This window comes from Lathamus discolor, chromosome 19, assembly GCF_037157495.1.
Source record: "Lathamus discolor isolate bLatDis1 chromosome 19, bLatDis1.hap1, whole genome shotgun sequence".
Lineage (NCBI taxonomy): Eukaryota > Metazoa > Chordata > Aves > Psittaciformes > Psittacidae > Lathamus > Lathamus discolor.
The window spans coordinates 6,327,833-6,354,963 of record NC_088902.1 but is presented as its reverse complement, the minus strand read 5'-3'; the positions used below and the strand labels follow the sequence as shown (position 1 = coordinate 6,354,963).

Genomic DNA, 27,131 nt, shown 5'->3' with positions numbered 1-27,131 from the left:
GGTCCCGTGGCCTCAACCCCATGCCCCAACCACCACACACAGGATCCCTTTCAACGCAGGGGAGGAATAGACACTGCGTGAGCACCAGCCCCTCAGAGCAAGAGGTTTGCAAGTACCATGGGTGCAGTAAATCTGAAAAATAGGTTTTATTTTTTAAACCAGTGGTATCACGACATCTTCTCTGGCATAACCAATTACAGCAAAGTTCATGGATAGAACCCAAAGAGCAGATCTCTTCTTGCAAGCGCATCCTGTTCAGGCTGCACTGCAGGCAAGGAGTGCATCCCACATGGCCTGCCTCCAAGGACGAGCTCCGGATGGAACATTCCCACTCACACACACAGACACACACACACACACATCTAGATTGGGTTTTAAAGTCGTTCAGCAATGTCTGCACAAAATCACACTGTAGCATCTACACATAAAATGGCAGATTAAAAATAATCTTGCTGTAGGTTTAGAGCTTATCTACATTTTCATTTGGATACGTGGACTGCTGGTCCAGCGGAAAAGGGAGGGGTTTATGTCTTGATTTTGTTGGCCTGAGGAGAGTTTTATTCCAGAGCATGACGTAACTGCTCTCTTCACCTCACCTCACACCTTTATTAAGTGTTTGACCTGAAGAGATCACTGGAAAGTAGCCTATGAAGAATCAATTGTCCCACCCTTTGTGCAGCCTCTCCAAACACGGGGTAAAAACACTACTGATGATTCCAGCCCATAGGTAACAAGGGTACAAAACACTGCAAAAGCCTTTCCCCTCACATACACAACTACACTGTCCACACATAAATGTCTAAAACCATCTCTTTTAAGTCCTAAAACTGGGCTCCCGAGCTCCCCAGGTGCAGTTCCAGCACATGCTCATGCTGGGAAACCTCCCTCCTGTGGGTCTCTACCTCTGGGTGTTTCACTCATGCAGAGTCCTATAAAATTCAGAGTATCTGAACTACATTTGCATTCAAACAAACTCCCTTTATCGTGTTTCCTCAGGCAGAGATCAACCTGCTCAAAAACAGCCAACCAGCTCTTATCCAAGAGGGTAAAAAAAAGAACAACCTCTAGTAAATGTTAGGGTTTTATATATAAATATTTATATTTATAGATATAGACAGCAAAAGGGAGATTGAAGATTTATGCATGCTTATTTCTTTGCTTTGGATTCCAATACTTCTAAAAACATCTTGTCAGGAAATAACTTAAGCTGTGGCACAAGATGCCATAGCTGGTTCTTCGAACATTTTACATTTGATCTCGCAAGAAACCCTTCATCCCAACCTATCTTCCTCTGAAACCAGAAGGTCAGAACAAACTAAAAGGTGCATGTGTCTATGCCGTATGTTTTCTCCTTTCTTCCTCAGAGCCTCCAGCATGGCAGGTATTTCACAATGAGCTGCAACACATGAGGAAGGATGCTGTGATTTCATGGCACTGGCTGAGGTACTCTGTGTTCACCGATGATTTAACTGCCCCAGTGCCATCCCCGAGAAGTAACGAAAAAAATCAAGCAGCTCTACATGCACAGACAGCTACGACATGCAAAACCACCCGACCTTGTAAGGAACAAAATACACCAATGTGCAGCTAGCAAGAATCTTCTCCAGCCTCTGTCTCCTGGGGATTAATGCTGGGAAGCCTTAGAATGAGAAGAGGGCAAGAGGGAAAGATACAGAACACTCAATCCAGGGGTAGAGGCTGCTGCCTCGGGAAGTTATTTCCTGATAACACAGAGTTCATGCCTGACTCTCTGGGAGCCTTCCCCCCCAAAATCCAGCAGGTCAGATTTCAACTCTAGACTTCCTTTCCCCTCCCTCCCCATTCATTTAAGGCACAAACATATTTACAGTTTCAAACAAAACCTTCTCATGATCCAGGAACTGGACATGAGAAGGCCTGTACATTCTACTGCACCAGGAAGACCTGGACATAAATCAGCCATCTGGTGTTGAGCAAGGACATCCCTCAATGCCACTTGCAGTCCTGAAGGAAACAGAGGACTCTCTAAGCCTATAAACCAACTTCCACTCTTTTGAGGTTAGTCAGTTGTAGAAGAATTGATAAATGGCAATGATTGTAACCAAACTTATCACCTTCCCCACCTCGCCCCAGCAGTGCAAACTGCACACTGTTACTCTGGCAGGACTAACGCACAGGCACAACAGGTTCTTCAGAGGCTTGCTCCAGGCTGGACACAGAATACAAGAGAGCATGCAGCATGTTTACATAGACTCAGCTTCTTCCCTCCCCCTCCCACCCCCCCAGTTCAACACACACAAAACCCCTCCACCAAGGAGAATATTGTGACGAGGCACTTGAATGATAGTTGGAGAGTCCCTATGAAAAGGCCTTCCCCTCACAGTGAAGTGGGACGAGCAGAAGAGAGCAGTTTCTCAGGACTCCATCTCCTCTTGGTCAAGTGGTGGTGGCACAAAGCTGACGACTTCATCATAAGTCAGGCCTGGTGGGAAAAGTGTGACAGGAACTTAACAGGCAGTACTAAAGACATCCCTCGTGCAAGAAAACCTGCAACAATCTTAGAGGGTCCAGCACTATTTTAAACAAAGAACATGGTTTAATTAAGAAAGAGAATGGTTCCTCCATTCTCAGGCACTACCATGCACAATAAAAGATACTTCCAGAGCATCAAGGAGGTGTCAGTAAGTTTGAATATATGGAAGACATGAACAACTATGTCACCTACATGCTTGTATGCTTACAGTAGTAATTAGCTACAAGGGACCATGCTCCTTACATGCACGGCATGTAACAGCTTCGCTCAGAACAGGACACCTGTGGTTTTAGCTGTTTCTTTTGTGCCTCAACTCCCACAGCTCACCAGGGAATCTGACTCCCCTCCTGCCACACAACTCACTTTTCCATTCCTCAATCTCAAGTTCTCTGCTTTCAAAGGACTGGTCATAGGGGTCTGCCACTGGTTCGTCATCCGGGTCGTGATACTGAGCAAAGTAGGCATGAGCCAGTGCTTCTGCTGCGGTAATTCGTTTGTCCGTATCCAGAACCAGCATCTTCTCTAGCAAGTCCACAGCTGGGAAAGCACCACAACAGGAAAGAAAGGATTTACATAGTGAACTGTACAACACTGCTCCCTGAAGCATAAGGTTGTCAGAGGAATTATTTTTTGAGGAATCTGTAGTTTCTGAGGCCCCACCCACCATCCACAATCTCTTCCTCCTATACCTGCAGCCCACACGTGCTTTGTAAACTCTGGAAATGGGGCATAGTCCTGTTCTGAACTACTTCTGAAGTCAAAACTGCACTTAGGGAAGTCAGTGTGTCCCAAGACCCTCTATAGCTGCAGCCTCCAAAAGAGCACAGCATCCAAGAAGCTCCTTACCTAGTGGATTGGCGCCAATAAACACGTTTTCAAAGTTCATTTTTGGCATGTAAGACAAAGACTGAATGTAGTTTCTTGCCTGTGGAAATAAATGCTCTGTTGAAGCGTAATACAATCCAGCCCCCAAGACAAAGTACATCTCAATCATCCTGAAACACTGATTACGGTCAGTCTCCTTGCTTTGCCTTCTCTTTAGTTAGTCTGGTACTTACTAGCCCATCAGCAACTTCACAACTAAAGGCCACTCAAGACAGCAGAGGAAGAGCTGACAAGATCCAGGGTTCATGCAAGACTCAAAAGCAAAGAGGTGCTGCTCAGGGTCCCAGTGAGGCTGTGTGCAGCACAGTGTCAGCTGGGAAGCTGCACAATATGGCACAAAACACAAAACCCACTCGCATCCGAGGCTCTCCCAGTCTCTGAAGTGTGTGTCTGAGTATGTAGAGTCTTCATTTAGTAAAAAAGTCTTGCTGAAGAGCAGGTAGGGAACTGCCCACCCCATGCCACATGCGAGCACATCACTTCCAGAAGCAGCCCTGCCCTGCAAACCCCCATCGTCTGCTCAGATCTCACCTCGTGGCTGGGCATCCTGTTAATGAGATATGCAGGGGGTGTCCCAGTCAGACGCATGATTTGCTGAAGCTGGTTAATATCTTAAGTGCCTAGTCAAGGGCTTTGTTAAAAACAGTGCAAAAAACATTTTAAACACCAAACAGCTACATACAAAGCATCTCTTCTGCAAACCACAAGGCAAAAGCCATCAGCAATCAGCAGGGCCCACTGATTTCTTCATAGACTCATGAAAAGTTTAGTAATTGCACCAGGGAACACTTAAACCAATGAGTAATTACTGATCAGTTGGTAACAGTGTCAGAACAGAAAGTATTTCTGCCCAATGGCTTTAATTTACAACATGGTTGCCTTGACATTTCCCAGGAGTTTTAAGCCACCACAGTAAATGTTTCCTTTGGCTGAAGCTACTTGTCAGAGATTTCCCTGGGCTGCTGCATTTACATCCAGCCTCAGGGAAATGAACAAGAATTAAAACAGAAGCAACAATTGTACCCCCTGCATTGGTTACCAGCTTTTTTTCTTGCTGTTCAGAAAGTACTTAAGCTCCTTGTGGTGCAAAGTGGCATCAGCTCACAACCGACACCTCCTTCTAAACAGCTTTGAATGCACTTTAAGATGTGGGTGAGGTGACAGAAGGCAATAAATGCAAAATTAGCAAACCATTAGCATTGCATAAGACAGAGTTAGCTGATGGCAGTGAACAGAGAGGAAGAGTAAGTAATGCAACAGGAAAACACAACTGGTTAGTGGCACACTAAAGCCCTCAATAGTTTTGTTGTCCCCATACAATGGGGAAAAATAGTAGTAACAGTACCACAGAATCAGAGAAGCCCAGGTTGGAAGGACCTCAAGGAGGTCCAACCTTTCTAGTTAAAGCATGGCCTAGACTAGACATTACTGCATTTCTTTTTAAGCAGCCTCTTGATTTGGACCTGGCTAATAGCAATTATTCTTTTTATTGTGCAACGTTAAATAAAAAGACCAACTTCAACCTTACGTATGCAAGTTAATCTTGTGCTTGACCTAGTGAACATTTAAGCTTATCTCTTTAATCCCCAGCACTTCACATACCAGACTACCCTTAGGTCAGTTCACAGGGCGACCAGCTCCAACCCCTCCAAGGGCAGAACATCCCAAGGCTCATTCTATTGATCTGATACTCAGCAAGTTACCAACAGATTCCAACTTGCACATATCTGCCTTTATCAACTGCAATTCAAGGCTAACCTCACATTTTGCATTTACTGTCATTGTTAGGTGAAAAAGAACATAAGGTGCTGTACAAAATAAGCTCATCATCACCTCCACCATGCTGATCCTCTGTTATATATCAGGAACAGCAGACTGACTCACTCCAGTACACTGGTAGTTACCTCTACACAAGCTCATTGCTCACTGTGCACACTTGTTAATCCCTGCTGTTACGGCACGGATTACGGATTAGTTAGAGCAGCTCTTGCTCTAACTTGTATGCACTTCACCTTCAGAAACAGGTAAAATTAAATGCCATTTAATAGCGTCTCTGCACAAGTTTCAGACTGCAACAATACCAAAATGGCTGAAAACAGAGGTCCCCATTTAAAAAGGGGACTGCAGAAAGCTTTTCACTATTACCCTGCCAGAAGGGCCCCACACAGCAATACTCTTTAAATACACAGCACAATAAGATATATTCTCAGCAGACTGTGTGCCATGGAACTAGCTACCGCATAAAAGCACCTAGAAGGCATTTTGGCTTCTAGGCTACAAAACCAAAGGCTGTGGCAGCAGCATTTCAGACTTAATCATACTACAGAAGGAACTGTGTGTTCAGAGGATAACACATTTGCCCCTGTTAAGAGCCCTGGGTAGGCAATCTGGAGAAAAAATAGTTGAGATGACCCTCAAGCTCTCAGCTGTGAAAAATACTTCCCCAGCAGCACCTGAGCATACAATATATCACAAAGTATAAACCCACAAACTGAAAAAGAACATCACGAAGCAGTAAAATGAGACTGCAGAAGCAGGAAATCATACCACATACAGAGGTAAGAGGAATAAGATCAGATACACACAGCAGAAGAACTCAAAGCCATTGAAGAGCAAAGAATGACAAAGGAATTAAGAAAAAATAGAAAATAAACCCCAACACATACTACAGGTAAGATTACAGGAGGGCAATGCACAAACTGGGGACTTCCGAAAGGGCAGATATTACAATCAAAGTGTAAACTCACAGACTCTGAGGAGATTTTCTTCAAAAGCTCAGGCCCTGGGGTTCCAACGAGTCTCAAAATGAGCTTCAACTGATCAATATCTAATGATGGACCATAAAGGAAAACGCTGGGACAAATCAAAATGAAAAGCGCAACGTTATCAGCCTGTTGAAAGTCAGCTCCTGCCAAGGCCTCAACTGAGAAGCTGTTTTAAGCAAACTGCATTCATCGAATATCCCCTTATAACACAGCTCAGTCTGTACCCAGACAGATGGAACAACTTGTCTACAAGCTCACCGCATGCACTGGATCAGCCACTGCATCCTTCACTACCACAGAGCAGGAGCCAGAGTTGCTGCTCCACTGGCAAAGGACCAGTTCACATGCCCACTGTGCCCGATAAGGCCCCGCACCACAGTACAGTCAACAGGATTAGGTTGTGTTAGTGACAGATGAAGCGAAGCAGGTGACTCACAAGGGTAAGAACTGATATTAACAAGAGTCAAGGCCTTCTGTGAACACCTTCCAAGGTAATTCAGCCACTTCTAAAACTTAGAAAGTACGAAAACAACTGGAGCCTGCTCGTGACCTGCAGCGTTGCTCCGCCTGAAGATGGGGCACACATTTAAAGTCTCTCCACAGAAAGCTCTCAGGACATCACACTGCAGAGGCAAAGAATGTGTTACCCACATACCCATCCAAGCTGCCCTCTCTGACAAGACCTAAGTGCCAAAATGTACACTTAAGGGAAAAATCCACTAAAGACACTGGTTTATTTCTAAACCTCACAGTAAGGAGACAAAAGGTGTCTTTGATAAACCATTAGAAGAATAATCTCCCTTCCTCTCTGAATTATTCTCCATGCTGCCCTTCTAAACCTACTAGTGATTTCAGACTATGTCTGTAATGTTTACATTTGCTCTTAAAACCATATCAAACCAGTCACATATTTTCCTTTCCACAGAAGTAGTCTATTCACTAGACAACTCACTGGCCTACTCACCAGACAGTGTTTCTTCCAAGATCAATCCCTTCCTCATGTTTTAACACACAGTTACAATTCCTTGTTAGAGTATGTCGTGTACTGCAAGAACTTCAAAACCTGTCTTCTGTTTCTTAAGCAAGCCTCAGTTCCTGCAATACTGGCAAACTCTATACGAAAGGAATCACAAAGACTTTGCTAAAACCTTTATCTTTTAATGTAAACTTTGGTCTAAAGCTCATCTGAAGCTTTACACATGACATGAACTAAAAGCCCTGGAAATAGTACTTTGTCAGAACAGCTGAACTAACTTCTCACTTCTCAAGTTGCCTGGTCAGCTCCCACCTACTTAGACACTCGAAACCTAAGAGTACATCCAATGCATCTAGTTGGATTTAGCTTAGCTGCTGAATTGCCAACTCTTAATTGTCAATGCTTAAAATGAAATCAGTATATCCACTGGTGAGTTAGCAGAGGGTGCTATCCCAACCCCAGTTAGGATAGCATCTAACCCAGCTGTTCTTCAGGGCCATTTCAAACAGCCCTTAACACAGAATCACAGATTCTTTCAATCATTCTTGTGCAAGAAACCCTTGTGCAAATTCCAGGCTGCTGCTGCTGTGCCTCAGAAATCACATGTCATACCTCTATTTAAATGCTTTTAAAACCATGTGCACCAGGTGTGCCAACAATATTGCTGTCACCTTTTTTCCCAGGAAAAGTGCTACTGGAAAATCCTTGTGCAATATGCTTCAGTGGCTTCCCAGATAAGCAAGAGAAAACACAGAACATGGATTCTCTTGTATGGAGGTTCCATCCTGCTTGTACACTGTGAAACAGTGAAACTAATGAAGCAAGTCTCATGTGCTGCAGGCACAGCAAAAGCCAACCCCTGCTTCTCTTCTTAGGCTCCTTCTATAACCTGCTGAACTGCAGCATTCATTAACTACATGCCTTACCACATCCCAGAGTCACAGATCCAACTAGGCTGGAAAAGACCTTTAAGATCATCAGAGAAATGAGCCATAAACAATTAAAAGACAGGAAAAAGACTGAGTAAATACAAAGCAAAAGAAAATACAAGCCAGAAACAAACATGTGCATGGAGAAGAAAAGCCCAGCATGCAAACTCCAAGTGCCATCAGCAAGACACCCCCAGTGAGGCTCAGTGATTCCAAATTTCAGAGAAGAACCTGCCATCACCAGCAGGCACTGCAGACCTTTCAGAGCTTACTCAGGCAAAGCTAAGTTCTGTTTTAGCTGCCACCACAAGCAGGAGCAAGATGTATCAGAAGAACATGTAATGTCAGATTGGTTAGTTATCAGGGAAGTTTCAAACTACTGAAAAAAATAAGTCATAAAAATGCTTTTCAGAGTTTAAAGGAAATACCATCAATTTAAAACATAGAGAAAACTGGCTAAACTAGTACAAAACATTTATGATACGAGCTGTATTTTATTATTTTATGCAAGTCAACTTTCCTACTTAATTCTATGAATTGACATTACAACAGTTGTAAAAACATTCAGAATATACATGCTTAACAAATACTGATCCTGACACAAGACCAATATGATAATACCTCAAAGCAAGCCTCTAGCCAGGCCTCATATGAAAAGCCTGAAGGAGTATGATTTTCATTACCTCCACTTTTTTTGTCTCTGACTTGTCTTTCCCACAATCTTGTTGGCCTTCTCCACCTCCTGGCAGAGGTCTGACCCATATTAGAAATCCAGCTTTCACCTAAGTATTTCCACCCCTAGATCACAACAGGAACAATCCAAATAGTTTACATTCAGTCTGAAGTCCTGCAGAGCTGAGCCACATTAATCACAGGATTTTTACTAAGTGTATCTACAATTGTTTCTTTAAGTCAATGACAGCCATAGTCAGAATCTCTATAGATTAGGTCCTTCACTTCAAAACTAAATTCAGTGTTATCAGTGGCACAACCACCACAGAAGAGCACCATCTCAGAATACAACTTCATTACTTACCAGATTGACTTTACAGCCTGCCTGTACAATATATGCATCTCCAGGCCACATAAAGATGGCTTGTAACTAACATTACACCATTTCTGCTAAATCCTTGGTGAAAGGGCCAAATATTTCAACCAAGAGAATCATCTGAACAGGAGAGTGACTCGGGTGTGTTGGCTGATGAGAAACTTAACATGAGCCGGCTTCAGTGTGTGCTCACAGCCCAGAAAGCCAACCTCATCCTGGGCTGCATCAAAAGGAGCACAACCAGAAGGTCAAAGGAGGTGATCCTGCCCCTCTACTCTGCTCTCGTGAAACCTCACTTGGAGTATTCTGTACAGTTCTGGTGTCCTCAACATAAGAAGCACATGGAGCTGTTGGAGCAAGTCCAGAGGAGGGCTACAAGGATGATAAGAGGCCTGGAGCACATACTGTATGAAGAAAGGCTGAGAAAGTTGGGGCTGTTCAGCCTGGAGAAAGGAAGCTGTGTGGAGACCTCAGAGCAGCCTACCAGTACCTGAAGGGGGCCTATAGGGATGCTGGGGAGGGACTCTTCGTCAGGGACTGTAGTGACAGGACAAGGGGTAACGGGTTAAAACTTAAACAGGGGAAGTTTAGATTGGATATAAGGAGAAAATTCTTTCCTGTTAGGGTGGTGAGGCACTGGAATCGGTTGCCCAGGGGGGTTGTGAGTGCTCCATCCCTGGCAGTGTTCAAGCCCAGGTTGGATGAAGCCTTGGGTGAGATGGTTTAGTGTGAGGTGTCCCTGCGTATGGCAGGGGGGTTGGAACTAGATGACCTTGAGTTCCTTTCCAACCCTAACTATTCTATGATTCTATGACAGGTTACACAAGAGTCTTGGGTGACATCGTTTGTGTGGTGTCCCTGCCCCTGGTAGGGGGGTTGGAACTGGATGATCTTAAGGTCCTTTCTAACCCTAACTATTCTATGATTATCAACCTGAGAAAGCTCCACCTATTCTGTCACTGTATGTCATTTTGGAATGTGAAGTTATACAGTGAGAAAATTAATGTCTTAAGAACAAAAATCAAGAAGAATGTCACATTTTCTGCTGTCAAACAGGAGCAGTTTCCAGCTTCCTGAACACACAGAATATAAACTCCCACTGCCTCCAACTGCAAAGTGAATTCCCTAGAACTGCAGTGGATTTGGATGTACTGTATCGTCAGCTACTAAAGGCACAGAATCAGAGTGGTTTGGGTTGGATGGGACCTTAAAGCTCATCCAGTTCCAACCCCTGCCACGGGCAGGGACCCCTTCCACTGGAGCAGCTTGCTCCAAGCCCCTGTGTCCAACCTGGCCTTGAGCACTGACAGGGATGGGGCAGCCACAGCTTCTCTGGGCACCCTGTGCCAGCGCCTCAGCACCCTCACAGGGAACAGCTTCTGCCTAAGAGCTCATCTCAGTCTCCCCTCGGGCAGGTTAAAACCATTCCCCTTGGCCTGTCCCTACAGGCCCTTGTCCAAAGCCCCTCTCCACATTTCTTGTAGACACTGGAGCTGCTCTAAGGTCTCCCCTTAAGAAGCCTTCTCTTCGCCAGGCTTAACAAGCCCAGCTCTTTCAGCGCAGCTCCAAAGCAGAACTGCTCCAGCCCTAAGAGCATCTTTATGTATAATCAATGGTAAAACAGACCTTGAATTAAGCACATTAATTGCAAAGTCAGTTAGGCAGCAATTGCACAGTGACATTGCAGGAGTAGCACAGGCCTCAGCAAATCTGTGGGTACAAAGAAACTATCAAGAGCCCAGAAGCACCCAATAGGACATACACTGGGAAAATTGCTAAAACTCTCTCCTCAAATCATGCATGTATAAAGACTTCAAAAAGCCTTCTGAGGGAAGAAGAAGCTACAACCATTTGTAATGTTACTTCTACTTGCTGTCTTTAGATATGAAGAAAACTGGAGTGTAAACTGACAGCCTGGGACCTTTCTAGATCCTTGGCTAAGAGTTACACGCACAAACAAAACTCATGACCACCAATCCTGCTCCCCTTATGGTCCTAACCTCACAATAAATGGCACATATGTTACCTGAAGTCTGGAATTTACACACAAAGACTGTGAGAACTATAGTACCACAAAATTTTATCTATGATGGGAAAGGATCAAGCCTTATTTTTTCTTAAAATCTAACCAACTCAGAGCAGAAGAAGCATTTAATTCAAAAGCTTTATTACCATCTGTAAAAGAAATTGAGCATTTCAGGTAAAGAATCACAAGTAACTCCTGGGAGATATAAATTAGTAAAGTATCTTAATATGCCAAAGCAAAAAATGTAGACCCTAACAGTAAGCTTCAGTTTGCATTGTGGGTATTATTTGTTATAATCTGGAGAGAGATTATGAGATGGAGACAGCAGAAGAGGAGAAAATCAGATCAAGATAAAGCACAATGAAAAGGGAGGTGAAACCTGTCAAAACTGGAAGGAAAACCTCTCTCCTCACGAAAGAGTTTTGGAATTGAGATGCTTTCCACAAGTAACCTAGTAAACAGGAGGCCAGCACTTCCAATACTAGTTTGTTGGGCTTTTTGTCCACCAAATGCTAACATATTTCAATTAACAGATATAAATACTAATTAATAACTTAAAATAAACAATGTGGTTGAAAGAATAAGCATTGCTAAAAGGTGGGCAATGTTATTTTCTCTGGAAAACAAAGTCCAATTTCTTGGCAAAGAAAAACCTTGCTGGCAGTTAAGTTACCCCAATGTGTGGCTGAAGGAACAGAAGCTGGAAGGTAACAGCTTGATTCAGGTCTTAGCTCTTATTTCCTGGGGAAAAATCTGACCAACTCTCCTAAAGTGCTCTCTCGAATCTGCTCAAGTGTCCTACCCAGCCCACTTCAGTGCAGCAACAAAACGCTTCTGAAATGCTGTCAATGGAGGCTGATCTTTCATGTTCATATAAAGGTACAGTGAAAGAAGGCTCACAATCTGGTAACACTCAAGAATGGAAGTGGAACCTAAATGTTTCAGAGCAATATGGCATGAGATATTTGGCACTAAAGCATCTGCAAAGGGGCTGCTTTCACAGCATTCCACCACGAGACAGAGAAAGGCCAGAAGGTGTGCTTCACATTTGCTAGAAACCTGAAGTGTGACAGGATTCTTAGCAGCCAGCCTACTCTATGCAGTTATTTTCTACAAAGTCAAAGAGCAACTAATTTAAATGAACTTAAAGAAAGGTACCTCCCAGAAACAAACATGCGGGTAGTTCTGGTATGCTAACAGACAATAAAGAGGAATAGAATTGCCTTCTTGCACAGTGATTTGTTTTGTGTGCAGCAAAATCATAAACTCACCTCATCAGACTGTGAGTAAAAGAAGCCATTAATTTAAAGACAGGATAAAACCACCCCACAAGCAAACCCAGAACTTTTACTGTGAAGCTCACTGAAGTGAAGATTCCAACAAATATATTACTTTTAAAGGATACGGTCTGTTCCAGGGAACAATGTTCTTCCAGTCAACAGTTCAGCCATAATGCATCCCACTGACCAGATATCAACTGAACAAAATAAAAATACAGAACAATGTAATGAAGAAGAGAACAGTCTCAATAGAATCACCCTGTCCAAAAAGTACAGTTTTATCCTTAAATGAGCTTATGACACTGAAAGGACTTGAGATACAGTGCAAGGTAACTGACTCTGCTCAGTAACTGCATCATCTCTGATGTGTCCAGATAACAGAAGTTAAGATCAGGCAGATTTTGCTTCCAGAGTGTAACATGTATTGAACACCAAAGAGCTGGGCAGGAAACTACATAACCAGAGAGGAAGGAACCCATTCAGGACAACCCTGAGGAATGATTCGCATATGGCCCGATGGAAATTCTACCCAAACCACCACCAGCTATTACGCTACAGATGCGAGACAAGTCCACATACATGCAAGGGGAAAAAGAGAAAAGAAGAAAAAACAGTGGAGTATGAAAAGCACATTATTTGCTCTCCTGCACAAGAAATATTCTCAGCCTTTGCTTTGCTTTTCCTCTCAGTGCCTGATCTAGAAGCATCGTACAGAAGCATAGTGTGCTGCTGAGAAGATACTGGAAACTGTGAGGAAGATATAATTGTGAAGGAGCTGCCGAGAAGAGAGGAAAGGAAGGGAGATTTATACTTTATAGCATTTCTTCACACCTTAACTCAAGATACTTTTCAGCGTATTCCCAGTAGCTTCCTAGAAACACACCTTCTCCTCATCCAGATACATTTCATTCACTTCAAAAACCACCATGCTAAGACAGTATTTTGCTGATTGTGATTTTGAAGGTTTGAGTTTAAAGAAGTTTTATGAATGCTATCACAGTGATTCTGAACTTACTAAAGTTCAGTAGACTGTGGTTCCAATACTCATTCCTTGCCTTCCTTCTTTTAATTACCCTCACTGAAACGTAATTCCCATGACTCCCAACTTAGGTGATCAAATGTAAAGCAGCACACGTAAAGAATAACCTCTTTTATTCCACAATTCAGGAACAGAAAAGCCTTGTGTTAGTTAACTGTGTTACCTGTCTGGTTGTAATGCATCCAGTTGAGCATGATCTCTGGGGCCCTGTACCACCGGGTAGCCACGTACCCAGTCATCTCATCATCCGTGTGTCGGGCCAAGCCAAAATCCAGGATCTACAGAATGGAAGAGACATCCACCAACTACTGCAGTGGAACAACTCAAACTAGGTAGAGCAATTAGCTAGGCAGTTATTGGATTGCGTGGAGGACAGGTGGTGCAGCTGCAAAAGCAGATGATGAAGCACATTTCGCAAGCTGTCAAAAGACACCAGAACAGCGTAAGACTCAACACGCTGAATTTTGTATGGATACCATGCCTCTAAACCAACTAAACTCAAACTAAATTGTTAACTCTCATTGAAAACACAGAAACAGATATAGGAAAACATCCTTACAGCTGGAAAAGACATTAGTACTTTGGGCCACAAAAATATTTCTGCAGGAATTATTTTGTCCCTTTAGTTCCAAACAACATCCACATTGCATTCACTCAAGTCCCAGTCAACCCAACCAGAGCTTGTGATCACACTACCTTTAGCTCACAGTCTTCATTTACAGCCAGGTTACTAGGTTTTAAATCCTAAAAAATGAAACATCAGCATTAACAGCAGTATATATGTTGTTTCACAAGTCTAAAGCAGATTAAAATGCAAATGCAGAGAGAAAATAGGTTCTAACTGGTCATAAATATCAACTCTCCATACTCGGGAAATTACTTTATCCCAAAGCCTGTGCCACATCTAAGTGAAAACATAAAAGCTTACTGCAACACTAGTGCTGCAGATGTGTATTTAAATAGAGAAGCTATTTCACAAAGATACAAGCCAAACATCTGCAGGAACAGAAACTAAGGATCTTGACAACCACGTCCCACATTTAACCTTTTGACTGGTTAACCCAAATAATTCTTGGAAAATTTTTTTTCTATAGGTGCTGCATTGTAAGATTCTGTGCTACAATTTTAAGTACAGGAAGCAATGTTAGGATAAATACTCACCCTGTGTATTATGTCAGCTGAATGGATGTACTGTAAAGCAAGATGACAAGTTTTATGTAACAGTCCAAGCAGCCTCCTTCATGTTTCTTCACTAGACAATTATTGTCCTACCCCATCCCTCCCAACTCAAACACTGCAGCTTGTCTGCAGGAAGAACCCAGCGTGTGTCTACAGGCAGTGTCTCACCTCCCTCAGGATCACCCAGGGCAATGCCACCCTAGGGAGAACGCCACAACTAAACAAAACTGAAGAAATGGAAGATTCACAGTCAGAGCAGGTGAGAGGGCAACTCAGTTCATCATCCTTCAGACTCTGCCTATAGGTATGTGTAAAAATATCTTCTTAAATGATAACTAACTTTACTATCAGAGCTCCAAAGAGGTATGAGTGAAAGAGTAATAAAAGGTTACCCCATGATATGTTAGGAAAGTTACAGAACTCCCACTATGTATTGATATGTATCTCTGAAAAAATGACACTCATCGTGAACATCCACCTCCCACTGATGAGCTGCCGACATTCAGGAAGGACAGCGACAAGTACCTTCAGTCCCCGAAGAATCTGGTATATGAGGAACTGCACATGGTCATCAGTGAGTTTTTGGCATTTCACAATGTTGTTCAGATCTGCTCCCATCAGGTGTGTCACCAAGTACCTAGGAATAAAAGAAACAGGCTATGAAGCAATCCCTTCTCCTGAATTAGGTAAGAACTTCCTATGAGGTGCCAGCAGCAGGGCTGACTGTTCCAAAGCGTGTTGCTGAATGAAACATGGGTCATGACACTAAATACAGTCATGAACTCTACCTATCAGCAGGCTGATTCCTACAGCACTGGTCAATAAAACACAAGTGAGCAAGTCTGTTGGGTCCAGTAGTTTAGGATGTTCCAGGATCTTTTGTGTTGGAATTCAGAACTGCTCAAGAATGGTGGCAGATGAATTAAGGTGGCAAATACTTGTGTAATCATCTGGGACCTGATGAAATAAATTTGCGGGTCCTGAAGGAGCTGGCGAATGAAGTTGCTAAGCCACTGGCCATCATATTTGAAAAATCATGGCAGTCAGGTGAAGTTCCCAATGACTGGAAAAAGGGCAATATAACCCCTATTTTCAAGAAGGGGAAACCGGATGATCGAGGGAACTACAGACCAGTCAGTCACACCTCTGTGGCTGGCAAAATCTTGGAGCAGATTGCCCTGGAAGGCATGCTAAGGCACATGAGAAACAATAAGGTGCTTGGTGACAGCCAGCATGGCTTCACTAAGGGGAAATCCTGCATGACCAATTTGGTGGCCTTCTACAATGGAGCTACGGAACTGATGGACAGCGGTAGAGCAGCCAACATCATCTACCTGGACTTGCGCAAAGCGTTCAACACTCTCCCGCATGACATCCATGTCTCTAAATTGGAGAGACATCGATTTGATGGATGGGCCACTCGGTGGATAAAGAACTGGCTGGATGGCCACACACAAAGACTTGTGGTCAATGGCTCAACATCCGGCTGGAGACCAGTAACGAGTGGTGTCCCTCAGGGATCGGTGTTGGGATTGGTCTTGTTCAACATCTTTGTTACTGACATGGACAGTGGGATTGAGTGCACCCTCAGCAAGTTTGCCAATGACACCAAGCTGTGTGGTTTGGTTGATACACTGGAGGGAAGGGATGGGATCCAGAGGGACCTTAACATGCCTGTAAGGTGGGCTGATGCCAACCTTATGAAGTTTAACCACACCAAGTGCAGGGTCCTACACCTGGGTCAGAGCAATCCCAGGCACAGCTACAGGTTGGGCAGAGAAGAGATTCAGAGCAGCCCTGCAGAGGAGGGCTTAGGGGTGTTGGCTGATAAGAAACTTAACATGAGCTGGCTTCAGTGTGTGCTCACAGCCCAGAAAGCCAACCTCATCCTGGGCTGCATCAAAAGGAGCACAACCAGAAGGTCAAAGGAGGTGATCCTGCCCCTCTACTCTGCTCTCATGAGAGCTCACCAGTGTGCAGTTCTGGTGTCCTCAACATAAAAAGGACATGGAACTGTTGGAGCCAGTCCAGAGGAGGCCATGAGGATGATCAGGGGACTGGAGCACCTCCTGTATGAAGACAGGCTGAGAACATTGGGGCTGTTCAGCCTGGAGAAGAGAAGGCTGCATGGAGACCTCAGAGCAGCTTTCCAGTATCTGAAGGGGGGCTATACGGATGCTGGGGAGGGACTCTTCATTAGGGACTGTAGTGACAGGACAAGGGGTAATGGGTTAAAACTTAAACAGGGGAAGTTTAGATTGGATATAAGGAAGAAGTTCTGTACTGTGACGGTGGTGAGGCACTGGAATGGGCTGCCCAAGGAAGTTGTGAATGCTCCATCCCTGGTGGTGTTCAAGGACAGATTGGACAAAGCCTTGGGTGACATGGTTTAGTGTGAGGTGGCCCTGCCCATGGCAGGGGGGTTGGAACCGGATGATCTTAAGGTCCTTTCCAACACTAACTATTCTATGATTCTATCTGGGAAATGCAAGGAAGACACAAAAAATGTTTTGTTGCAGTTTTCAGAGAAGTTACCTACACATCATTGAATTCTTCTAGAGACTTGGCAGGGGTGAACACATCCAACAAGCCAATCACCTAGAAAGAAAACAGTACAGTGAAAAAGCTGGGAAATACATTCATAGTATAATATGATACAGTTACCAAGATCCTTTGCAGAACAGAAGCCACTCATTCCAGTAGCTGTTTCACCTCCAACTACATGAATTATTCAGATATAGACACATTAGTATTTATACAAGATCAGAAGCAAATGTTCAATTCTTGCATAAAAGAATAGTTCAGGTTAAAAATACACAGCTGTCTTTTCATACTAGACACCCACTTAAAGCATCAAATGGGACCTGTAACTAAAGGCAAGTGTAAACAGTGGCTGAGATTAACTTACTTCAAAAAGCATCTAAAGTTTTGTTCAGGAAATAAATGGATGGGAAAATAACAACAAAAATAAACCACCAGACAGAACTGCCTACTTCCTGCTTAGTTCTTAGTTACACTGTTGACTCCATGCTAAAATCAGAACTAGAAGAGTATTACGAGAGCGTCCATCAGGGACTGTAGTGATAGGACAAAGGGTGATGGGTTCAAAACAGGGGATGTTCAGGTTAGATATTAGGCATAAGTTCTTCCCTGTGAGGGTGCTGAAGCACTGGCACAAGGTGCCCAGAGAAGATGTGGCTGCCCCATCCCTGCCAGTGCTCAAGGCCAGGTTGGACACAGGGGCTTGGAGCAACCTCCTCTAGTGGAAGGTGTCCCTGCCCGTGGCAGGGGGTAGGATCTTAAGCTCCTTTCTAACCCAAACAAGCTTGGGATTCTATGATTTGTTTCACTTGTCCTAAAGTAATGGGTAGAAAAATTCAAGAATCCATAACACAAGCAATGAATAATGACAACTACAATGGAAAAGTCAGGAAAACAGCCATGCAATGAGCACACAATTTTCACACAGAGCTGACAGCTTTGACAGTGTCACTCGTATTTTCTGCCAAAAGAGCAGCTATACCTTTCAATATATACTTAACCTGCTGTATCAGAGAGGAAAAGGATATGCTTGTGTTACTCGGTGGGAAAGAACTCAACCTTATTATCCCATAATTGTCTTCTAGGTCTAGCATGAGAAAAAAAAAAAAAAAGGTCCATTTGGTTGATAAAGTTTGTTCTATTTTTCACTGAAATGTGCTTTTAAACCTTATTTTCCTCATCCTAATAGTAAATACTATTCTATGAAAATATGAGCTGAAGAGACAGTTTCTCTTCATCTACCCCTAAAAACCCACTGAACCTTCTAGATTTGCCCCTGGGGTCTGTACCATGTAAACCAAGCGGTTTACTTCCAAAGTGAGACTAGTCAAGACACTAGCACTGATGATTCTGCCTGAACCAGCTCTGAACATCTCTGCATCTGCAGGACTTTTAAACCACAAGCTAGATACACTTCCCAGAGACAGATGACAGTATGATGAACTGATAATAAATATTTCCATATACAAACAACTTCCTTTTATCACTCACTCCTAAAGCTACACAGGCTCTTAAGAATACTAATCCAAAAATATTAACGTATATCAGACACGGAACTGCTTTAGCACCAGTCACAATCTCATTTTCATTGCTTAATCTTATTATCTTAGACAAAATGGATTCATATGCTGGTTGGTTGGTGGGGGTTTTTTTTGTATAGACACAGATATTAAAAGCTTTCATCAGCTATGAGGAAAGGTCCAGAAGAATTCCAGGGGGTGGATATTAAGCAGGATCAAATGCTACCTCTGCTGTTGAGACATGGGTATCACACAGAGGTGCTGAGGAAGAACTGTTGACAATAGTAGGAATACACATTAAAACTTCCAGTTATGTCAGTCACACTAAAAATGCCAACAAGATTTAGGGGTAATGAGCTGCTGACTGCAGTGCTCAGAAGCCACAACATACAGCCACCGCCACAAGAGAAGATCTGAACAGACCACTCAAGGAGAACACCTGCCAATGAAATCAGGCTCGTTTGGTTTTCTGCGCTAGATAAAGGTCCTGGGCTTGCTCAGCTTGCTTCCAAAACAGTATTTCCCTTCTGCTAAGCTGGAGTTTGCTCAGCCAAAAGAAATCAAGAACCTTCCTTTCCTTTTGAATCCTGATAGAGGGCAGGTTATGAGACTATTTGCTCCAAACAGCATGCAAACTAAATGTGACGGTACGTTAATACCTCAAATGTACAGCACTGGTCAACCAACAGTTTTCTACACCAAATTGGGGTTATACCAAAACACAGTTTAATATAACACTAGTCACATCCTATTTGGTTTTTCTGTTGATGATTTAAGTGGATGGCTCGTATGAAAAGCCATCCAATTCTCACCCCTCCTTTTACCTATAGAAATAGTGATCATTTACTCCACATCCTCCTGACACAGGCAAGCCAAACCAAATATCACTTGTGTCCCAAAACCTGAAGACAGCATGTGCCTGCTAAGCAGCAATTTCCAGATCATTCTAGGAAATACTAAGGGTTTTTTTTTATGCAAGATTGGTTATGTATTTATTGGGTTTGGGTTTTTTCTTTTCATCTACATGCTTTTTCGCAGCTATAACCCCCTGGACCACTAAAAGCCTTGTATTTAGCATTAGAAGAAAAGCACAGAAACATAGAACGCTATGTGTTGGAAAGGACCTTAAAGATCATTAAGTTCTGACCCCCTCTTTTAATGGGTAGGGACGCCTCACACTAGACCAAAATCCAAACATCCAATCCCAATGGATGCTCTCTGGACAGTCCAACTTCAGGCCACCTTTTCATACTTCACTTTCACTCCTTCAACTTACATTTTCATGTTTCATGTGCTTAAGCAGCCGCAGCTCTCGGTAGGTCCTCTTGGCATGGATGATAGACTGAAATGGTCGGGACAGCTTCTTTACAGCTACACGCAACCCCGTTTTTGTGTCAAAGGCAGAGCTACGACAAAGAGAAATCAAATTAGCAAAATGATTTTTTAATAAACACCTTCAAATCCACATTTGGCAAATCCAGACAGCAGCTACAAGGGACACTAAGCCACAGTCAACAGCATTTCTTCATCCCTGCAATGAAACTAACTTCTAGAGATCCTGGTCCACAATCTATGCCCCCCACCCCAAACCCTCATATATTGACACAACTGGTGGTTTCTACAGCAAATGTGTAGAAGATGAGTCTTGTTCACACAGTAAGGGAAATATTGTAAATATTAACTGTACTCCTAAATACATTTTCGTAGACAACACTTCTTCACAAAATGCTGTGCTCAAAATACTTTTATGGTTTAAAGTCCATATAAAAATCCAAGGTCTGTGTCTAATAAACTTAACTGTGATGGTTAATCATCACGTTTGAAGCTGAAATCACGTTTCTTTAGTAAATCACATCTAAAATTCAAGTCCTGCTACCAAAAACGTGTATACAAACAAATCATATTTAGCTGTACATGACCAAAGCTTGTCCCTTTAGCAGAAACTTTGCATATATAAATAATATTTCTTCTTAGAATCCATAAAGACTAACTCCATCCGATGTGGTAATTTTACATGTATATGTACTTGCTAATTTGTACTGTAAAACCACCTTTTGAAGTCCTTATACAACTTTATAATATTAAGAAGCAGAAGCCTAATACATTTGAAACAAAAATCTCTCACATTAAGAATTATGTTAAATTTCTGATACATTGCATAAAATCTTCCTATGCATAGGGCTCATATTTGAGGAACTAAAGAACTGTAAAACTATTTAGCTCTGAACCAAATTACTCTTTCGTCTCTTCTTTGATGTTCTTACCTAAACCAGCTCTGGTTTACCAAAAAGGAAGGAGAAAGAGAAAGAGAGGATGTGAATTCCAGGTCATACAATACAAGGTAACAAACAAAGCATGGACTGGAGAAAGTCAGAGGACAATACTTGTTTATTTTCCTGCTGCAGTTTGATTCAGGGCAAACTCCCAACTCCATTTCAAAGTGAGCATGCACTAGTTCTTGATAAGCACAGAACCACAGAATCAACTAGATTGGAAAATCCCTCTAAGATAAATACGCATAGCAGGTCAGCTAACAGAAATTTCAAACCCAATCACAAGAGTAGTCCCAGAACAAACTCACAAATATATATTCCTCCTCCCCCGCCCCCCATGTAGTTGTCATCTATTTTTAAAGCAACTAACTAGAATTAACTTGCAAAGACACTCCTTATCTCAGCACTGCTCAGTTTCCTTGCTACATGAACTTGCTACATGAGGTTTATCAGAAATAGAAAACAAAATAAGAAGTTTGTTTCTACCAACAGCAATCTCCCCCCACAGATCTTGCAAGAGAATGGGAAAACCCAGTGGGCAGTTAGGAGGAAGAGCATCTCCGCCTCTCTCTCTCTCTGCAAAGGGGCACATGCACACACTGAGTGGGAAGAGCAATGGCCATACAGCTACACAGTAGATCACAGGATCACCAAGGATCTGCTCATTACTGACTACCCCGGATCATGCCCATTACTGACCATTTCCACTCACCAGATCCTCTCATTTGGCTTGGACAGACAAAAGCAGATATTAAGGATTCACTTTTTAACACTGCTTTCAAGCCATCAAGTTTTCACACCTCATTAGAATATTGGTATTCAGGTTTTTTTGAAGTAAACCGTTTTGCAATATACAAACATCCCTAATTCAGGCTTTTACAGTATTTTAATGATAATCAAGGCGGTTTCTAGGATTTAGAGCAAAAATAAGGTTAGTCATCATAATTTAACACACTGTTGGGAATTAACCAGGTATCTTTGGCAGCTTTCAAATGTTTTGAGTACAAAGGCAGCACACACCAGTATCTCTTCGTCTTGAAAAGGGGATCCCCTCCATATTAACCACCTTCACGGCTATACAGTCAGATCCTTCTCTCATTTTCCACCAGACTGTCTTTAAAGCAGAATTGAGAGCCACCAACATCAGCTATTTCAGAGTCCAAAGGAAATTGAATTTCATCTTTTTAATGATGTTTTTGGGGCCATATCAAGTCATCATCCCCCTGTAGATGTACAACCTCCAATGAGAAATGCAATCAGCAGTACTGAGAAACCATTTAATCAACATAATGCACAAGCCCAGGAAAGAAAATTTTCTATTACTGCATATTCACAACCTAGAGCTACTCTTGAAGTCAGAACTCTAAGTTCAGTCATATTTGAGGCCTAAAGACTATTTCCCTGCAGATAAAGGCATGCTGAATAATTTTCTGCCGATACAGATAACTGCCTCATGGTTTTCATGTGTAGAACACAGAGCTACAGAAGAGCTGTCAGGCTGGAGAAGGGTTTAAAGAACATTAAGCTGACTTTCATCAGACTTAAAACAGCTGCATTACGCTGATGGTGTTTCAGCTAAAAAAAGCCCAGATAGGAAAAAAGCACATGAGCCAGTTTTAAATCCTTTTAAAAACAAGATCAGCAGAAATTCGGCATTTATCATGTTTTTTTTAACTTCTTGCATGGTATTGTGCTATGGTACACGAGCTGCATCCACCTCACCCCAAGCGAGCTAAAAGTACCATTCTAAGCTAATTTGAACTGAATCCAGAACAGAAGAGGTAGAAGAAAACAGCTATTTTAGAGAATATATCCACTGGTCCAACATCTAACTTCTAAATGCTACTTCTGTAACATTTGAAGTTGTCTGGGGAATTAAAGTACACACAAAATTAAAGAAAGCAATTTATTTAAACATTTTATAATCAGAATGTTAATTTTTGTGCACTTTTACCAAATAGCATGGCACTTACCATCAGCATCTATGCCAATACCCAAGGGAACTGAATCTTTCTGGTGGTACCTTTGGAATTTATTTATGCGCCTCTAGCTATAGGCAGAAAAACCCCACTTGGCAGCTTATCATGAACACCCGTTGCTGCAGAGTTCGGTCTACATGGGCACGTCAGTCACTTGCCCTCACAAAACACTAGAAAAAGTTGTAAGTCTCATTCTCCTCTACTTTGTTGGCTGCTGCTTCTCAGAAAGTTGCAATAAAAACCTCTGTAGGACAGATGTGCTCACACTGATGTCATTTCCTGCCTTCACTTCCAGAGCTCCGCACCTGTGCAATTCCCCCCTCCCGTGTTCTGCTAATCCGACCTGTAAGGCTGCTTCATCCTACTCACTTTTACATCCTCTTCGTATCACTCTTCACGTATTTACCACACCTTACTGGAGCAGCCAGCACCTGTACCTGAGTGCATACATACTCTGGAGGCACCTGAACACTTTTGATAAGGAATTAGTAAGCTTAAAGTAAAAGTACATTAGTAAAAAGAAACTAAAAGTCCATGGAGGAGCAACAAAGGTGAATTTAGGGTGGTTACTTCATTTAATTTTCATTTTGAGGAACACCTGAGGGAACTGGGGTAGTTTAGTCTGGAGAAGGCTCAGGGGGAACCCTACTGGTCTCTACAAGTGCCTGACAGGAGGTTATAGTGAGGTAGGGGTTGGTCTCCTCTCAAAGTAAAAAGTGACAGGACAAGAGGAAACAGCCTAAAGCTGTGCCAGGGAGGTTTAGACTGGAGATTAGGAACAATTCCTTCCCCAGAGTGTGCTCAGGCATTGGAACAGGCTGCCCAGGGCAGTGCTGGAGTCACTAGCCCTGCAAGTGTTCACACACCGTGTAGCCAAGGCCTTCAGTGCCATGGGTTAGTGGTGGCCTTGGCAGTGCTGCAGAACAGCTGGACTGGATGAGCTTAAAGGGCTTTCCCAGCCTGGTTGATTCTGTGATTCCTCTGGAGCCTAATGTTTTAAAATTTCTTAAACCCATGTTTCTCTGTTAGTTTAAAAACAGGGAAATTATCTCAGTATCTTTGTAATCTCCAGGAAATCCAGTCAGTGTTGGTACAACTGTGGGTCAAAATGGGAGGAAGTCACAGGTTTTGGAAGGGCCACAAAACTTGACAGTCTACAAACAAGCATTCTCTACACCCCTCTCCTCACGTGGAGTATTACAAGACTGATATGTCAGGAACCCACATGTCTTTTAGTGTAGACCTGGTTACAAAAATCTTCTTCATGCAAGAGACTATATAAATATACAAAACCGTTGCAAGAATAAATGAAATAGCATTTCACACAACAGATGTCACAGCGAATGCTACGTGACTTAGTAATGATCAATCTGAGGACACATATCAGTATTTCTTGAAGGTTTGGAACTGAATCCCTACTTGCATCTCCACATACTTCCAGGTTTTTTTAAAAACAGACACTGAAAAACCTCCAAGCTGGCCATTTGAATGTCATTCTTCTGATACTACACATTAATACTTCAGAAAACACTGGGATATGTGCTCTAAGCATGTGCCTCCAGTGCCCATTTTCCTTCAGAAAGTGCTTCTATCCAGCCACTGACTGCAAAATAAAGTCAGGTTCTTGTGTTGGGGTGTTCCAAGTCACACTCACATTAGACACTTGAAGCAGCCTACAGGATACAGCTCCATAGTCTAAATGATTATCTGCTAGTTTAATTATTTATTTTTTATTAACTCCCCCCCTTCTACAAATTCATTTGTAAATGCCTCATCTTGACAACTAAATGAAACCCAGAATATTTTATTATGTTCTAATATAACAATACAGTAGGCATACATGGAAGTATATTTAAACATTCAGTTTAAGGGTGGTTAAAGCCCTATAATCTACTATTCAAACACAGAGGGACAAACTCAAAGTCTCAAATGAAACCAGGTAACTTATTACTGTGGAGAAAAATCTCAAAAGGGACAGAGAGCAGGACAAGTCGCTGCAAGAATATCCTAAATACAACATCATTTGCAGCTTAATAAAAGATACACATATATATGCAAGGGGGTTTATTTAATTCTGACACCCTTTCCACATCACCAGTCTTTCTGGACTGTATCTTTTCTGAAACATACTCATAGAACATACAGAAAACCATTAACACAAAGTGTAAAGAGACTCGTGCCACATGACTGGAATCGCTTCCAACACCAAACTGTTTCATCTGCTCTGAACACAGTTGCACAATCTTTGAAAATTTTGACATAGCAAAACAGGAAATTCATGATGCAAAGCCTCCAGTTATTGGTTGTGAAAACAAACTTTGTAAGTATCGGAGGCACAATGGAGATTTGGAAAAGGAGGGGAGGGAACAGAAGAGGAATGAGCTAGAAGGTATAGGGGCACCCTTAAAAATACAATGGACAAGACAGGGAGCAAATATAGTTCCCATTACATTTGGGGAGTGGTGTCATTCTGCAGCACTAACAGGGTATTTATCAGCTGTGGCAGAGAGGCCCAAACGTTATTTTCACCAAACTAAACCCCTCTATGTAAAAAAACCTCAGAACTACAGTGGATAGTCTTGCAACTAAACTTGACCAGCCTTTGTCTATCATGAAATACAAGCATTTGCATACTTGAGGCACAGCAGCTTTCAAGAAATGCATGTTACTTAAGCTGAACTTAACCTACTGCTATAAAATTGCTAGGAAGAACAGCTGAGAACCTGGTTTCTTTAAAACTGCAGCACATGCAAAACAACTCCTTTTCTTTACTAGCAGAGTACAGTGTGCATCCCCTCCTAAGCATGGAACATGATATTCATAATACAAATTTGCATGTTATGCCAAGAAATACGCATGCCTGCTCAAATCTAGCAGCAATCATGATGCACACAGATTTGAAAACCGAGAGCACACATAGATAGAGCCAAAGAATAAAACCCAGAATGTTCATGTGGAAAACATTTCCTATTTATACTGTGAACACGTTTGTACTACGTGACTGCTGAAGTCCAGACATCAAACTGATTCAAATACAACCCTGTCTTAAAGATTAAACGATGCATGCAGTCCACTTAATTTATGTTTAATGATCCAACATACTTCAGCAGAGAAACTACATATTAAGTCAGTGCTGTATTTCGCATGTGTAACCAGTCAGATGCTCTGCCCCTTAAACATTAAAAACGAAATTATTATCTTCAAGCTCTCTGTATCTCTGCAGGTCTCATACAAGGACTTTACTCTCCCAGGCAGTGCACACTGCAGTAATTCTGTCATTCTATAGCAATAAACCGAGTTTTCCTCTGTTAATCTACATTGCAAGAAAATGTCGATACTGGTAAACAAGGCAGGGATGCAAAACCAGCTCTCTTAGCCTTCCCTCTACTTTCCCTGCCCATCAACAGATTAGAAATACAATTGCCTGAAACATAATCTATTCTTCAGGTCCAGAAAGGAACAGGGACAAGAGCTGACAGGCCCTCAGCTCTGCAGAGGGGCTTGCCAGTCTCCATCCCCCTCCACCCCCCACCTACGAACTGCAAGAAGGCTCGGTAAAATATGCCTATATGAGATCACTGTGGGGGGGAAGGGTTGGGACATGAGTATCTTCCCCTGCAAAAATGTTTTAGTGCCACCTGCCATGTGGTGCAATCCCCGCCGCATTCCAAAAACCAGACTGCGGCTTCCCGGCAGCACTGCTCCCAGATCGGGACGAGAAGCGCTTCTTGCGGGTAAAAGCCTTGCGGACTAATAGGAACCCGCGGAGGCCGAGCGAGCCGCCGCCGCCGCATACACACACACACATCCACCACCCGCAGCCCCCCTCCCGGCACTCACCACACGGAACCGTAGGCCCCGGAACCGACGGGGGAAAGGTTCTGGTAGCGCTCGGGCACCTCCCACACCGTCTTGTTCAGCTCCTGCCGGTAGAACTTGGGCCGCTCCTGAGACATCTCTGCTCCGAAGCCCGCCCCGCCCGGCCCGGCGGGAGGGGGAGGCTCTGCCCGCGGCTGCAGCACCACCACCGCCACCACCCCACCGCTGCCGCCGCCGCCACCTCCTCCAGCAGCAGCAGCAGCAGCAGCAACTTCTTCCTTCTTTCCTCTTCTCCTCTCCCCACCTCGCTTCTCCCGCGGGCAGGGGCGGCCCCGCAGCAGCACCGCCCGCCCCGCCGCC

General features: G+C 43.0%; 1 protein-coding gene across 2 annotated transcripts; it reads right to left on the bottom strand.

Moving 5' to 3' along the window:
• Positions 1-131: 131 nt before the first annotated feature.
• Positions 132-27,131, bottom strand: MAPK14 (mitogen-activated protein kinase 14). Of its 2 annotated transcripts, none has more exons than XM_065698412.1 (12): positions 26,793-27,131; positions 19,977-20,106; positions 17,179-17,237; positions 15,165-15,276; positions 14,622-14,651; positions 14,157-14,204; positions 13,624-13,738; positions 12,547-12,618; positions 3,929-4,008; positions 3,359-3,437; positions 2,876-3,049; positions 132-2,461 (listed from the first exon to the last, which is right to left on the bottom strand). In XM_065698412.1, the coding sequence occupies exons 1-12, from the start codon at positions 26,906-26,908 to the stop codon at positions 2,394-2,396; spliced, it is 1,083 nt and encodes a 360-aa protein (XP_065554484.1). In that variant the 5' UTR covers positions 26,909-27,131; the 3' UTR covers positions 132-2,393. The 2 variants fall into 2 exon arrangements, with proteins under 2 accessions (XP_065554484.1, XP_065554483.1); XM_065698411.1 differs by lacking the exon at positions 3,929-4,008 and adding an exon at positions 6,145-6,224 and having other exon boundaries at positions 26,793-27,126.